At 48.1% G+C, this 17318-nt stretch overlaps 1 protein-coding gene across 1 annotated transcript in view; it reads right to left on the reverse strand.

Annotated features, from left to right (window-relative positions):
* LOC144606383 (multidrug and toxin extrusion protein 1-like) overlaps positions 1–17318 on the reverse strand; it is a 51597-nt gene that overhangs the window by 5492 nt on the left and 28787 nt on the right. The window contains exons 8-13 of the mRNA XM_078422415.1: positions 15663–15760; positions 14516–14629; positions 7643–7710; positions 5222–5330; positions 2699–2774; positions 2097–2166 (exon numbers count right to left, since the gene is read on the reverse strand). Of these exons, the coding sequence (XP_078278541.1) occupies positions 2097–2166; positions 2699–2774; positions 5222–5330; positions 7643–7710; positions 14516–14629; positions 15663–15760 (535 nt within the window). The remainder of the gene's footprint in view (positions 1–2096; positions 2167–2698; positions 2775–5221; positions 5331–7642; positions 7711–14515; positions 14630–15662; positions 15761–17318) is intronic.

Raw genomic sequence — 17318 nt, forward strand, 5'->3', positions numbered from 1 at the left:
TTATCAGGCAACTGAACTGTCCACTCATCAGCTAGAGTGTGGTCCTGACCTCCCATCCATCTACCTCATCGGAGACCATTGAACTATCTATAATCGGACTTTTTCGGCCTTCAATGTTGTATCTTTGCACTAAATGTCGTACCCTTTATCTGTGGATGACCTGCTTAGTATTCATTTATAGTCTTTTCTTTGACTGGATAGCAAGCAAACAAATGGTTTCCACTGTACCTTGGTGCATGTGACAATAATAAATGAAACTAAACTAAACTAAACTAAATTAAGATACTGTAAGCGAACATCAACTAAGCCAAGCTGAACTAAAATAAATTAAACTGAACTAACTAGCCAGAGGGTGGTGAATGTGTGGAATTCATTGGCACAGACGGCAGTGGAGGCCAAGCCAGTGTTTTTGTTTAATGCGGAGATTGACAGGTTCTTGATTGGTAAGTGTATCAAAGGTTATGGGGGGAGAAGGCAGGAGAGTGGTGTTGAGAGGGAAAAATAGATCAGCCATGATTGAATGGCGGAGCAGACTCGATGGGCCGATTGGCCTAATTTTACTGCTTATGGTCTGTTGGCAGAGCTGAGTGTCTGATCAGACGCCGACAGAGCTCAACCCAACCAGAAACTGCTGGACAGATGAAAGTGCTCTTGTATAAATCAAGTGCGATTCAAACTCAACTCTCCAGTTTTGAGCAGGGCGAAATGTAAGAATTGCCCAGGTCATTAGATTGTGATTGTGGTCACAGATTGAATATGCTATGTGTCAGTCAATATCTGTGGAGAGTGGAATCCTGGCCACGCTCTCATTTCACCCCTGCCATTGGGAAGCAGGCACAGCAGCCTGAAAACTGTAACGTCCAGGGTTCAGGAACAACTTCTTCTCTACAGCCATCAGGCTATTAAACACCACAACCTCCAAACTTCATAGACTTGGGGGGGGGGCATTTGTTTTTGCCAGTCTAAAAAAATTGCTTTGAGCACTTGCAGTTTGCAAATGTGTTAACAGTGAGCAAAGACAGACACAAAGTGCTGGAGTAACTCAGCGGGTCGGGCAGCATCTCTGGAGAAGAAGGATGGGCGATGTTTCGGGTCGGGGTCCTTCTTGAGACTGAAAGAAGAGGGGAGGGGACTGGAGGTAAGAAAATAGTGATCAAAACTCGCTTGACATTCTCTGTACGTCCCATCCAGCTCATTTATTGCATTTATTGCAGCCAAAGAGGGCCACGTATTGGTCAGATATTGGCCATTTATTAGCGTGGACTGTTTGCTGAGCTACGATCCGAGTCACTGCAGGCTGGTTGTTAGAGTCATGGTTAGTGGGAGCTGTAAAAGCATTCCCTTCTGGCATTTGTCAAAGGTGACCACGAGGATTTCTCGGTGAATGTTAGAGATAGCAGGGCAGAAACACTTTCCCCGTTACAGGCACTGAATCAGTAGGGTATTGTTCCAAATACTGCTACTCTTCGCTTGGGCAGCTTACAACACAGCGGTATGATTTTGATTTCTCTAACTTCGAATAACCCTTGCACCTCCTCTCTCTCCGTCCCTCCCCACCAGTGTCGTTGGACTAGTTTCACTGGCGTGCTGGTGAGTTTCATTGTCTGAAACTCGTTTTCACCTAGCCCATAGCTCACAGTGGACTGCTTCACTTTACCATCCTAACATTTTTGCATATCTTGCCTTCATTCGTTCTATATCTCTCTATAAGTCCGTCTACATCTCTCGTTCTCCGTTCCCCTGACTCTCAGTCTGAAGAAGGGTCTCGACCTCAAACGTCACCCATTCCTTCTCTCCTGAGATGCTGCCTGGCCCGCTGAGTTACTCCAGAATTTTGCATCTATCTTTGCTCACTATTAGCTCAGCTTACCGTAGCTTAGCTTAGTTTAGTTTAGTTGAGGTTGTGTCTATCTTCTCTAAAGGCATCACAGGTAGATTCTGGAAGGGGAGAACTATTCATGCATCCTACTGCATCTCCCGTTTTAGCACAAGTGAGTGAAAAATATTCTACCGTTATCTATTATCAATGTGGATATCTGGACTTTCTATAAAAACTGCTCCTTCCGTTTCTCATGTAGTCTTGTTTTAATACTCACTGCAATGGCTTCAAACCAATGGAAAGTGGCAATGATTGGGCCCACATCTGACACCAACTGAATGATGTCTCTGCAGGACAGAGAGAGAGGGGAGAGAGAGGGGGGGGGGGGGGCGGGGGGAGAGGGGCGAGAGAGAGGAGAGAGACAGGAGAGAGAGGAAGGGGATAGGGGAGAGAGGGGATTAGAGAGATTGAACGAGGGAAAGAGAGTGGGAGAGACACAGGGAGAGGGGGATAGAGAGAGAGAGAGAGAGTGAAAGAGAGAGGGAGAGAGGGGAGGAAGAAGGAGAGGGGAGAGAGAGAGAGAGAGAGGGAGAGAGGGGGAAGAGAGAAGGGGGGAGAGAAAGAGGGAGAGAAAGAGGGAGAGAAAGAAGGAAGGAGAGGGGGAGAGGAGGGAGAGAGGGGGAAAGAGGGAGAGAAAGAAGGAAGGAGAGGGGGAGAGGAGGGAGAGAGGGGGAAAGAGGGAGAGAAAGAAGGAAAGAGAGGGGGAGAGGAGGGAGAGAGAAGGGTGGGAGAGGAGGGGAGGGAGAAGTGTCAGAGGATATTTCGACATGCTGAAGATATTCAATAACATTTAAATGGTGAAAGTTTGCTCTCACTAACTTGTCAGAGGTGAAAACATAACCCAGCACACTCCGAGTGGCTCCAAGGATGACAGAAATCAGCAGTGAGCAGCCGCCTGACGAAATGGAAAGCAAATTGTTACTTAGCAATTTTTCCCGTCAGAGAGGAAGAGATAACCACAGCTGTGTATGTCTGGGCAAGACGCAGTTAGCGGTCCCTCTCGTGGTCGCTGTGGTAACCGCGGGTATGGAGGGCACTTTAGCAGCACTGACCTACTTCTCCACAGGCCCTGCAGGGGTAAGGCTGATGGAGATGCTGCCCATGCTGCACGGAGGCAGAGAGGAAAGCTCTTCAGCGGGTAGTCCATAGAGCTCAGAGGACCATCGGAACACAGCTACCAGCCTTGGAGGGCATCTACAACACACGATGCCTCAGAAAAGCCACCAGCATCCACAAAGACTCTTCACACCCCTGCAACAGTCTGTTCGAACTCCTTCCATCGGGTAGACGATACAAGGCCTTCTATGCCCGCACCTCCAGACTCAGGAACAGCTTCATCCCCAGGGCCATAGCTGCTATGAACGGGTCCTGCTGAGCCGGATGGTCACATCGCACAGTGAACCGGCACAGATCTACTTGCACTTTATTCTGTTTTAAAACTGTTACAATTTGTTTCATTGGGTTGCTTAAATTAATACTGACGAGCTAATTAAATTATTGCATCGTATGGGAGGCGCATTTCCAATCTCGTTGTACCCCTCCCTGTACAATGACAATAAAGATATATTGTGTTGTGTTGTATTGTATGAGAGCTCAGGCAGCTTGTAAACAGGAGGACACACCAGACCACCATCTTACAGCGATGTCCCTGCCTTACTTTATTTACGTGGCAACCTGATCTGCTATTCCCGGGCGCCGATCGATAAGACCTTGCTCACCGGACTTTGGAAATGGCGCCAAATCTGGCGACTTGGAAAACAATGTCACAATGCTTGCACATGTGATGATGAGCCACTATTAATATTGATAGAGAAAAAGACAGCAGGCAATTTCAACACCAAAACAAAGTGTCAACTCCAATTTTCAGCCACTAAACTCCCAGGGAAGTTTCAAGAGAAGGCTGGATCCGGACCTCGGCTCCTGCCTGTGTGGAGTTTGCACGTTCTCCCTGTGATCCGTGTGCGTTTTCAGAAAATGGTCGACAGCATTTTCTGTTTTTTCTTTAAAAAAAAGCAATGTTCTTATTGAAGGTCGAAGCAGAACTGAGAGGACAAATAATCCAGTCCCGTTTCCATCTCAGCACAACAGTCCATCAGCTTCCCACTGTAGAGCCAATATGGCCAACTAGCACCAACATGGTCAACTAGCACCAACATGCCCAACTAGCACTAACATGGTCAACTAGCACTAACATGGTCAACTAGAACTAACATGGTCAACTAGCACTAACATGGTCAACTAGCACCAACATGGTCAACTAGTACTAACATGGTCAACTAACACTAACATGGTCAACTAGCACCAACATGGTCAACTAGCACCAACATGGTCAACTAGCACCAACATGGTCAACTAGCACTAACATGGTCAACTAGCACTAACATGGTCAACTAGCACTAACATGGTCAACTAGCACCAACATGGTCAACTAGCACCAGATGGTCAACTAGCACCAACATACCCAACTAGCACTAACATGGTCAACTAGCACCAACATGGTCAACTAGCACCAACATGGTCAACTAGCACCAACATGGTCAACTAGCACCAACATACCCAACTAGCACTAACATGGTCAACTAGCACCAACATGGTCAACTAGCACTAACATGGTCAACTAGCACCAACATGGTCAACTAGCACCAGATGATCAACTAGCACCAACATACCCAACTAGCACTAACATGGTCAACTAGCACCAACATGGTCAACTAGCACCAACATGGTCAACTAGCACCAACATGGTCAACCATGGCCAACATGGGCCTCACCATCAGCTCACTCCAGTGCCAGCATGGTCAACTAGGACCTACATGGTCAACAAGGGTCAATATGGTCACCCAATGCTAACATGGTCAACTAGCACCAACATGGCCAACTAGGACCGACATGGTCAACTAGGGTCAACATGGTCAACTAGCACCAACATGGCCAACCGGGCGGCCACCATTGGTGGAGTGGGAGCACGTGGCCGCTGGCTGGGTGAGGTCACGTGGGGCGCGGGGGCGGTGACGTCACTCTTTGTCCCTTCTTTGGGAGTGAGGAAGTTGGCAACCCTACTTAACACGGGACAAACCAATTTAGCCCAAAATACGGGATGTCCCGGCTAATACGGGACAGTTGGCAACACTGGTGGGAAGGGTGCTAGGCGTATCCGGGGCAATCCCACGCAGTCAACGGGAGGGAAGCGTGGAAATTCCAGGAGTGGGAAATGAGCCCGGTCGCGGGGGGCTGCGTGGTGGCGGCTTCTGCCCGTGATGGTGTTTGGTGCAAACCATGAACGTCACACCAATGTGCATCCCTACAGCAACATGGCAAGCCATGGCCGGGGAACTAACTCACCGATGAAACACAAGGCGATGGTAGCTGAGTTCTGAGCCTTCTCTGGGTTCCTGGCTCCCAGCGCGTTGCCTACCAGGACACTCGCAGCCACGCTGCAACCGAGCGGTATCTGCAGGGCAAGAAACAACGTCAGCTCTTCCACACGGATTCATCCATATTCACCTTCAGTTTAACATTTTGTCCCTCCCCCCATAGCGGAGAAAATGAAAGAAAGACTTTGATATATGTGAATGTGTGGCATTCTCTGCCACAGAGGGCAGTGGAGACCAATTCAAGAAAGAGTTATATTTACAGTAGCTCTTAGGGCTAACGGAATCATGGGATATGGGGAGAAAGCAGAAACGGGGTACTGATTGTGGATGATCAGCCATGATCACATTGAATGGCGGTGCTGGCTCGAAGGGCCGAATGGCCTACTCCTGCACCTCTTTTCCATGTTACTATATATCATGGTTTTCACAACCTCAGGAGGTCCCAAGGCAGCAGGCTGCCTTTGCAGGCAACTGTTGTGATGTAGGAAAGATGGTGAAGATTTCAAAGTGAATGGCAGGGCCCTGGAGAGTGTTGCAGACCAAAGGGATCTAGGTGTGCAAGTACACAGCTCCCTGAAAGTGGCACCATAGGTAGATCGAGTAGTGAAGACGGCTTATGGTGCATTGGCCTTCATCGGTCAGATTCAATGTATAGTAGGAAGGAACTGCAGGCGCTGGTTTAAATCGAAGATAGACACAAAATGCTGGAGTAACAGGCAGCGTCTCTGGAGATGTACAAAGTATAGTATAGGTAATGAAGTTGGAACGTTAGGCTGCAATTGTACAAGACATTGGTGAGGCCGCATTTGGACTATAATGCTCAGTTTTGGTCACCCTGCTAATAGGAAGGATGTTGTTCAGCTGGCAAGGGTGCAGAGAAGACTGACGGTAATGTTGGCAGGACTTGGGCGCCTGAGCTACGGGGAGAGGTTGAGCGGGCTAGGACTTTATTCCTTGGAGCGCAAGAGGACGAGGGGTGATCTTGTAGAGGCTTATAAAATCACGAGGAGAACAGATAGGGTGAATGCACAGATTCTTTTACCCAGGGTTGGGGAATCAAGAACAAGAGAACAGAGGTTTAAGCTGAGAGGGGTAAGATTTGATAGGAACTGGATGGGCAACCTTTTCACACAGAGGGTGGTGGCTATATGGAATGAACAGCCAGAGGAGGTAGTTGAGGCAGGTGCTATAACAACATTTAAAGTACATTCGGATAGGTACACGGATAGGGAAGGTTTAGGGGGATATGGGCCAAACACAGGTAGGTGGGATTAGTGTAGATGGGGCATGTTGCTTGGCGTGGGCAAGCTGGGTCGAAGGGCCTGTTTCCATGCTGTGTGACTCTATGACTCTCGATGACTGACGTACAAAGGAGATAAGATTTCCAGGTCTGAGGAGAGACTGCTGTGTTCAAAGGCAGGTTTAAAGAGTAGACTTGTGGATTAGACAAGTAGATAGAGTGGTTAAAGAAGGCATTTAGCTTGCTTGCCTTCATGGGTCAGGGCATTCAGTATTAGAGTCAGGACGTCATGATGCAGTTCTATAAGACTTTGGTTGGGCCTCATGTGCAGTTCTGGTTGCCCCATTGTAGGAAGGGTGTGGAGGCTTTGGAGAGGGTGCAGAGGAGGTTTACCAGAACGCTGCCTGAAATGGATGGGATTACTACAAGGAGAGGTTGGACAGACCTGATTAGTTTTCTCTGAAATGTGGGAGGCTGAGAGAAGACTTGACAGAAGCATACAAAAGTTTTGAGAGGCATCAGAACCTTATTCCCAGGGTGGATACATCAACGACTGAAGGACTGTGCTTTAAGGTGAGAGGGGTGAGGTTTAAAGGAGATCCTCTAATCCAGGCACCATTCTGATAAACCTCCTCCAAATCCTCCACATCCCTCCTGCAATAGGGTGCCAGGGCTGCTGGTGGAGGCAGATACAAAAGAGGCATTAAAGAGGCCTTTTGATAGGTAGACACAAAATGCTGGAGTAACTCAGCGGGTCAGGCAGCATCTCGGGAGAGAAGGAATGGGTGACGTTTCGGGTCAAGACCCTTCTTCAGACTGAAAAAGGGTCTCGACCCGAAACGTCACCCATTCCTTCTCTCCCGAGATGCTGCCTGACCCGCTGAGTTACTCCGGCATTTTGTGTCTACCTTCGATTTAAACCAGAATCTGCATTTTTCCCCCAATTTTTTGATAGGAATATGGACTGGAGGTTATGGACCATGTGCAGGCAGGTGAGTGCAGTTCATCTTGGCATCATGCTCAGTGTGGACATTGTTGGCCGACGGGCTTGTCCCTGTGTGTACTGCTCTGTGCTCTAAAGGTGGCATGCGTTTTAAATGGCAATAAGACTGCGTGCACGCTGCGCTCTCAGGGAGACGTCCGCCTTACCATGTATGCCGCTGTTAACACCTGGTAAATAACCGACTGTGCTCCGAGTTCAACTTCGCTAACCAGCCCTGCGAACAGAAAACGCCACGGTCAAGCCCCTCTGGAGATCAGCACTCGGGAGGAAAAGTGTTATTAAACGATCAAATGTCTTCAAAGAAAGTTACCATGGGATATAATACCCCGGCCACTCCCTCTACTCCCCTCTCCCATCGGGCAAAAGGTACAGAAGTGTGAGAACGCACACCTCCAGATTCAGGGACAGTTTCTTCCCAGCTGTTATCAGGCAACTGAATCGTCCTACCACAACCAGTGCTGAACTACCATCTACCTCTTTGGTGGCCCTCGGACTATCCTTGATCGGACTTTGCTGGCTCTCCCTTGCACTAAACGTTATTCCCTTATCATGTATCTATAGACGGTAAATGGCTCGATAGTAATCATGTATTGTCTTTCCGCTGACTGGACAGAACGCAACAAAAGCTCTTCACTGTACCTCAGTACAGGTGAGAATAAACTAAACTAAAGATGGAGTAACTCAGCGGGTCAGGCAGCATCTCAGGAGAGAAGGAATGGGTGACGTTTCGGGTCGAGACCCTTCTTCAGACTGATGTCAGGGGTCCCGCCCCCTCCACTGACATCCGTCTGAAGAAGGGTCTCGACCCGAAACGTCACCCATTCCTTCTCTCCCGAGATGCTGCCTGACCCGCTGAGTTACACCAGCTTTTTGTGTCTACATATAGACATAGCGTCCTCTGTGGGCGCTATAACCCTTGCAACCACGAGGAGGAGCCAGTGAGCTGTATTCAGGTCTCTGCCGTTGCTGTCCAGACAAGGCAGACCTTTGGGGTGAGGTTTCATCTAGTGAGGGCTCTCCTCCTCTGATATACTCAGCAAACTGCTACTGTTCAGCATGATTTAGACCTGGCACCAATGACCCAACAGCCACATGTTTCCAAAGTCAGGATTTGCATGACCTGGAGGGGAATCTTTAGGTGGTGGTGTCCGATGTATCAGGTGTCAAAGGGTCATGGAGCTGTGGCACAGAAATGGTCCCTTCGGCCCAACTTGTCCATGCCGGCCCTGATGCCTACCTATACTAATCACATTTGCCTGTGCCAGTCCTCTACCTCACTAGTCCTTTCCTATCCAACCACTGAACTATCCAAGTGCCTAAAGCCTTGTAAATATAATGATTGTATCGACCTCTACCACTTCGTCTGTCAACTCATAAGGCCATTAGTGATAGCAGCAGAATTAGGCCATTCGGCCCATCAAGTCTACTCCGCCATTCAATCATGGCTGTTCTAACTCTCCCTCCTAACTCCATTCTCCTGCCTTCTCCCCATAACCCCTGATACCCGTACTAATCAAGAATCCATCTATCTCTGCCTTAAAAATATGCACTGACGGCCTCCACAGCCTTCTGTGGCAAAGAATTCCACAGATTCACCACCCTCTGACTAAAGAACGTCCTTTAATTCTGAAGCTATGACCTCTAGTCCTAGACGCTCCCACTAGTGGAAACATCCTATCATATCCTTCCATATAACTACCATCCCCTGTATGTAAAACAGGGATTGCTGCCTCCCACATCTCCTTTATAACCTTTCCCATTTGACTTTAACCCATAACGTGCTGGAGTAACTCACCGGGTCAGGCAGCATCTCTGAAGATCATGGATAGCTGATGTTTCCCTTTATTATGTATCTCTCTCTCTGTGCACTGTGGATAGCTCGATTATAATCATGTATCGCCTTTCCACTGTCTGGTGAGCACACAACAAAAGTTTTTCACTGTACTTCGGTACACGTGACACTAAACTAAACTAACCTGAACTAAACGTCACCAATGTATGTTCTCCAGAGATGTTGCCTGTTCTGCTAAGTTACACCAGCACGTTGTGTCACATTTTGTAACCCAGCACCTGCAGTTTCTTGTTTCTGCTTCTTCACATTCATCCAGCCTATCTATGTCCTTTTATGGAGCTCTGTAAGGTCAGCCTTCTGCGTTCCAGTAACAACAACCTCAGTTTTACCCACTTCTCTTTGTAACGATAGCCCTTCATTTCAAGCAAAGTCCTGCACTCTCTATCTAATGCTACCACATCCTTCCTGTAGTGTTGTGACCATGACTGTACATAAGTATGGTCTAACTAATGTTTTATACAACTGTAACAGAACATGCAACTCCTATACTCACTGCCTTGGCCTATGAAGGCAAGCATGCCAATTGCCTTCACCATCTACATTCCTCTCCAGTTTCAGGGGCACTATCTCACCAAGGTCTCTCTGTGTACGAACACTGCTTGGGTCTCTGCTATTGACTGAGTCATGTGCTCTCCCTGTGACTGCATGGGTTTCCTCCCACATCTCAAAAGACTTACGGGTTTGTGTGTTAAATTGGCCCCTGTAAAATTGCCCCTTGTGTGCAGGGAGTGGATGAGAAAGTGAGATAACACAGAACTAGTGTGAACAGGTGATTAATGGTCGGCGTGGACTCAGATTCCATGCTGTATCTCTAAAATTAAAACCTGAAACTAACTTTGTATTTGTCCTGTTGGCATCTAACATCCCAAAATGTATTACCTCATTCTTGTCCGGATTAAATTCCGTCTGCCTCTGCTCTGCCCGATTTCCCAGCTGATCTGTGGCCCTTTGTGGCCTGAGTCAATCTTCTTTGCTATCCACCTATTCTCTTCCCATTTACCCCGAATCAATGTCCTCTAATTTTAGACACCTCTGCGATAGAACCTCTCCATCCCATCCATGGCCCTTGCTCATTGCTTGGGGGGGGGGGGGGGGGGGGGGGGGGGGGTGTGGTCTCGAAAGTAGCCTCAGTACTTGCCATTTTTTGTCTCAGGCTTTCTGACTTGACGTAAAATTGTCTCAGAAAATTGACGTCTGAGGTTGGCCTCAAGAATGCTTTCATATTATGTAGAAACAAAGAACTCCAGATGCTGATTTATACCAAAGATGGACACAAAGTCAGCGGCTCAGGCAGCATCTCTGGAGATAGAGGATGGGTGATGTTTTGAGTCGAGCCCTTGAAGAAGGGGCCTGTACCTGAAAGGTCACCCATCCTTTTTCTCCAGAGATGCTACCCCACTGAGTCACTCCAGCACTTTTGCGTCTATCTACGGATCTGATATTCCTGGAACATGCTGTCCAGACCATTATTCCAACTTGCATCCAAAATTTGCAAAGTTGGACATTCCTCAGTCATACCTTGAAGGATATGGATTACCAAGAATATCCTGACACACATGTCTCTGAGCAGGAACCCAGTTCATTGGAAAAATGGTGAAACCTTCTCTGTAGTGTTCTAAGTCTCCCAACTCTTGGAAGAGGATGGGTGAACTCTTTACATTGAAAGCAAAATTGACTGGTTACCCAACACTGATAAGTATAACCAGCTAGAGCCTCGACAACAGGGAGAGAAGAATCCCAGGACTGTGTCTCCAATTTATCTTTTCATGGAAAGGGATTCTAAACTTGGGTGTTGATGTCCAGAGGAGACCTGGAATCTGCAACCTGATGCCTCGGGCCAGTGGAGGGGTAGCTGGGGTATTTTTGGATAAACCACTCCCTCCGACTGAAGGCAGGGTAAGCAGAGAAGGCAGATATTTGCTTAATTCCACCATTAGATGCGGTGGGTTTTTAGTTTAGAGATAGAGCGCGGAAACAGGCCCTTCGGCCCACCAAGTCTGCACTGACCAGCGATCCCACACTATATTAACACTATAACATACGAGGGACAATTTACACTTGTACTAAGTAAACAAACCTACTTTAAATCAACAAAGCCAATTAACCTACATACCTGTACGTCTTTGGAGCGTGGGAGGAAACCGAAGATCTCGGAGAAACCCCACGCGGTCATGGGGAGAACGTACAAACTCCGTACAGACATCACCCATAGTCCGCGGAGATCAAACCCAGGTCTTTGGTGGTACAAGCGCTGTACGGCAGCAACTCTACCGATGCGCCACTGTGAGGAGCTGAAGAGACAGTGATTTTCACACAGTGTTGCTGTGATCTAGAATGTTCTCCTGGGCAGACCGATGCTTCTGTGCAAGCTGTTAGGTGACAAGGCAGTAGAGTTGCTGCATTGCAGCGCTAGAGACACAGGTTCGATCCTGACTATGGGTGCTGTCTGTATGGAGTTTGTACGTTCTTCCCTGTGACCATGTAGGTTTCCTCCGGGTGCTCCGGTTACCTCCCACATCCCAAAGACGTGCAGGTTTGTAGGTTCATTGGCTTCAGTAAATTGCCCCTTGTGTGTGGGATAGAACTAGTGTACGGGGTGATCGCTGGTCAGTGCAGACACAGTGGGCCGAAGGGCCTGCTTCCACAATGTATATCTAAACCAAACTAAACTGAACTAAACTGTAACTGGGTGTGCATTCAAAAAGGAAATGTGCAGGTGCCAATAACTGGGTAATCAATGTTAAAAAACAGAAAATGCTAGAAACTCAGGAGATCAGGCAGCATCTGTGGAGAGAGTGGCAGATTCCAATCTGCAACATTAACTCTCTCTGTTTCTGAAGTTTTCTCTTTTTATTTCAGACTTCCAGCGTCTGCAGGTTTGTGGATTTTTATCTTTGGTCTATCAAACCTGTGGGCAGAGGTTAGGCCTACTGAAGAAGGGTCTCAACCCGAAACGTCACCTATTCCTTTCCTCCAAAGATGCTGCCTGACCCGTTGTGTTACTCCAGCATTTTGTGTCTGTCTTTGGTGTTAACCAGCGTCTGCTGTTCCTTCCTACACATAAAGCTGGAGCCTATGGGCTAAACCATTTTGATCTCCTATCGCTTTAAGTCAATTAGAAATTCGACAGAAACCTTATTCAGTATTCTGTATCTGTCGACTGTTCCGTGCGCTTGTGGCTGTCCTGGAAGATGTCCTCTGTTTGAGACACGTTTGATATGTACGGCCACACTGTCCTACATCACTCTGTGGCTGTTTTAGTTTAGTTTAGTATTGAGATACAACGCGGAAACAGGCCCTTCGGCCCACCGAGTCCGCACCGACTAGCGATCCCCGCACACTAAAACTATCCTACACACACGAGGGACAATTTACATTTACACCCAGCCAATTAACCTACAAAATCTGTACGTCTTTGGAGTGTGGGAGGAAACCAAAGATCTTGGAGAAAATCCACGCGGTGATGGGGAGAGCGTACAAACTCCGTACAGACAAGCACCATTAGTCAGGATTGAACCCGGGTCTCTGGCGCTGTAAGCGCTGTAAGGCAGCAACTCTAGCGCTGCACCAACCATTTGTTTTACCACGCAGCAGGGCCTTGTTAAATATGGGATCTGAGGAGAGGAGGGTCGTGCCTTCCGTATCACGTTACTGTTGGAAAGTTTCACATCAATCAGCCTCCAATGCCATCAGGCAGGAAAGTGTGCAGGATTGAGCAAATCGCAGAGTGCCGGAGAAACTCAGCGGGTCAGCCAAGCTCTGTAGAGGGAACTCAACCCGAGATGGAGAAAGGTCCCAACCTGAATGTTGTCTGCCCCCCCCCCCCCCCCCCCCCCCCCCCACAGATGCTGCCTGACCCGCTGAGTTCCTCCAGCACTCTGTGTCTCCACATTGAACTCTTTGGCTGTCTGACACCCCTTTGTGTTTGGCTCAAGATTCCAGCATCTGCAATTCCTTGTGTCACCAAAGCATTCAGAGAATTGGCCTCTACTACCTTCTGAGGCAGAGAATTCCACAGATTCACAACTCTCTGACTGAAAAAGTTTTTCCTCATCTCAGTTCTAAATGGCCTACCCCTTATTCGTAAACTGTGGCCCCTTGTTCTGGACTTCCCCAACATTGGGAACATGTTTCTTGCCTCTAACGTGTCCAACCCCTTAATAATCTTATACGTTTCGATAAGATCCTCTCTCATCCTTCTAAATTCCAGTGTATACAAGCCTAGCCGCTCCAGTCTTTCAACATATGACAGTCCCGCCATTCCGGGAATTAACCTAGTAAACCTACGCTGCACGCCCTCAATAGCAATAGAATTAGTTCTATGTTATCCCATTTTCTCTCCCACTCCCTGCACACTGGGGGCGATCTAGGTCGACTGGCAACAGCGGCCAATTAACCTACAAACCAGCGTTCCGTTGGGATGTGGGAGGAAACCGGAGCACCTGGACGAAGCCCACGTGGACACAGGGAGAACGCGCAAACTCCACACAGACAGCACCTGAGGTCGGGATCGATCCTGGGTCTCTGGCAACGTGAGGCAATGGCTCTACCAGCTGCGCCACTGTGCCGCAATAGCCTTCCAACAGCAATTGAGACAATACCAATGTCAATTTTCAATTTGAGATACGTTGTCTTTTGTCAAGCATAGGTCTTGAAACATGGGGTGAAGATGGGTCCTTGGAACCGGTTAAAGTGGATGGTAGTGGGGGTACGATGGAGCAGCGGTAGAGTTGCTGCCTCACAGCGCCAGAGAACTGGGTTCCATCCTGACTATGGGTACTGTCTGTACGTAGTTTGTACATTATCCCCGTGACTATGTGGATATTCTCCCAGTGCTCCAGTGTCCTCCCGCGCTCTGAAAACGTACAGATTTGTAGGTTAATTGGCTTTGTTAAGAATTGTAAATTGTCCCTGCTATGTGGGATAGTGCTAGTATACGGGGAGATGGGTGGTTGGCGCGGACTCGGTGGGCCGAAGGGCCTGTTTCCATGCTGTATCTCCAAAGTAAATTAAACATGCATTGGTAACATTTAGGAGGTTATTTGATGGGGATTGGAGGGATCAGCCATCGTGGAACAGCGTCCTGGGCTTCCATGACAGAGTTTCCCATTGTCCTTCATGGGCAGGGCTCGCTCGGCTCGGGAGGTTGGAAGGATGGGTTGCTTACCTGATAGGAAGGTGCCAACCTCGTAGGCCCACCACTCAATGCACAGCATCAACATGCTGGGGATGGCAAGCCGGACAAAGCTGCCCCACTCCTGCAGACAGTCAGCTGACCAGCCTAGGGGAGATGGATGTAGTCACTGGTACAAGGCGATAAACAGCACGGATGAACATGAAGCCGCAGCAAACACGAGGATATCAGTGGACACAAGGAACCAGGGGAGGCGGTACAGTTGATGCCTTACAATGCCAGAGACCCTGGTTCGATCCTAACTACGAGTGCGTCCTTTACAGAGTTTGCATGTTCACCCCGTGACCTGTGTGGGTTTTCTCCGGGAGCTCTGGTCTCCTCCCGCACTCCAAAGACATACAGGTTTGTAGGTTAATTGCCTTTGGTAAAATTGTAAATTGTCCCTAGTGTGTGTAGGATAGTGTTAGTGTGTGGGGATCGTTGGTCGGCGCGGACTCGGTGCGACAAAGGGTCTGTTTACGTGCTTTATCTGGAAACTAAACTAAATAAAACTGCAGAGGCTGGTTTAGATTAAAAAAGCCACAAAGTGCTGGAGTAACTCGGTGGGTCAGGCAGCATCTGTGGAGAAAAAGGATAGGGTGACGCTTTGGGACCCTTTCGACCCGAAACGTCACCCATTCTATTTCTCCTGAAATGCTGCCTGAACCCATTGAGTTACTCCAGCACTTTGTGTCTATCTTCTGCATAAGCCAGCATCTGCAGTTCCTTTCTACGTAAGTGATTGGTGGAGATACAAGGAACTGAAGATGATACAGGAGGGGGTGTTCGAATGGCAGATGGGTGGGTGGACAAATGCCAGAGATGAAAAGCAGACTGAAACCCGTGAGATATGGAGAATGGGAGCTCAAAATGTGAAGCCAGAAAAATGACTACAGGTGGGACAGGGGAAAGGAAAAGGGTTGTTGTTGTTAAGTTTCGTAACATTGGAGAATTCAATGTTCATACCTTCGGGTTGTAAGCTGCCCAAGTGGAACACGAGGTGCTGTTCCCCCGGTTTGTGTGTGGCCTCACTCTGGCCATGGAGGAGGCCCAGGACAGAAAGGTCAGTGTGGGAATGGGACGGGGAGTTAAACTGTTCGGCAAATTAAGAGACTGGTGATGCATGCACACTCTACCATACCTGTCCATGTCCCCACATACAACTTCTTCTTCCGAATGTACAGAAACAGGAGAATGACTTGGAAGAACTGAGATGCAACATTGGCAGCAGCAGAGCCTCTGGAAAACACCAGATGACGTGGTAAGAACGCTTCAAACATCGGGGAACAAATGAGAGCTGCACGGTGGCACAGCGGGTTGAGCCGATGTCCCACAGCGCCACACACCTGAGTTCGATTCTGAGCTCGGGTGCTGTCTGTGTGGAGTTTGCACGTTCTCCCTGTGACCTCCTGGGTGCTCCGGTTTCCTCCCGTGTCCTGATTCTGCTTCTATCACTTATGACGTTATGAATTTATGCTGTCCCTGACCGTGGAATTTAACTTCGGCTGGGGTCCTGAGACAGGCAAGAATTATTCTCCATCCAAACAGCCTTTTCAGAGGTGGTAGATTTCTACTCCCAATTCCACAGGAATAATGCTTTGCATCTTCCTTAGGCTCTAGTTTTATGATAACATCTTCAAGGAGGGAGAAGCTTTGTGTGAAAACCGAGGACACGTGACAAATTGGACTAAATATGTCACGATGCAGGAATAAAACTGGGGAATTGGGGACAATGTCACAAAGGAAGGGGTTTGTGTCATTCAATTGTCATGAACATGGTTAACATAGAAAATAGGTGCAGGAGTAGGCCATTCGGCCCTTCGAGCCAGCTGATCATCCAGAATCAGTACCCCGTTCCTGCTTTATCCCCATATCCCTTGATTCCATTAGCCCTATGAGCTAAATCTAACTCTCTCGTGAAAACATCCAGTGAATTGGCCACCACTGCCTTCTGTGGCAGAGAACTCCACCGATTCACAACTCTCTGGGTGAAAAAGGTTTTTCCTCATCTCAGTTCTAAATTGCCTATCCGTTATTCTTAAACTGTGACCACTGGAACATTTTTTCCTGCATTTAGCCTGTCCAATCCTGTAAGAATTTTATGTGTGTCTATAAAAAATGTCTATAAGAAATGTTTCTTCAGGTTCTTTCATCTTATTTAAAATGGGGGCGGGGGATGGTCAGGGCAAAGCTGGGCAGAAAGCTGAGGAGCAAAGGACAAGTCAAGGCTTTTGGCACATTGGCCTTCATCAGCCAGAGTTCTGAGTATAGAAGTCGGGAGGTCATGTTGACAGTTGTGTAAGATGTTGGTGAGGCCACATTTAGAATATTGTGTTCATTTCTGGGCACCGTGTTATAGGAAAGATGTTGTCAAGCTGGAAAGGTTACAGAGAAGATTTACATGGACGTCGCCAGGACTAGAGGGTCTGAGCTATAGGCAGAGTTTGAGTAGGCTGTGACTCTCTTCCTCAGAGCGCAAGAGGATGAGGGGTGATCTTACAGAGGTGTATAAGATTATGAAAGGAATAGATCGGGTAGATGCACAGAGTTTCTTGCCCAGAGTAGGGGAATCGAGGACCAGAGGACATAGATTCAATGTGAAGGGGAAAAGATTTAATAGGAATCTGAGGGGTAACTTTTTCACCTGGTGGTAGATGTATGGAACAAGCTGCCAAAGGAGATCGTCGAGGCTGGGACTATCCCAACGTTTAAGAAGCAGTTAGACAGGTACATGGATAGGACAGGTTTGGAGGGATATGGACCAAAGGCAATAGACAATAGACAATAGGTGCAGGAG

Source organism: Rhinoraja longicauda, chromosome 26, assembly GCF_053455715.1.
Source record: "Rhinoraja longicauda isolate Sanriku21f chromosome 26, sRhiLon1.1, whole genome shotgun sequence".
NCBI classification, from domain to species: Eukaryota; Metazoa; Chordata; class Chondrichthyes; order Rajiformes; family Arhynchobatidae; genus Rhinoraja; species Rhinoraja longicauda.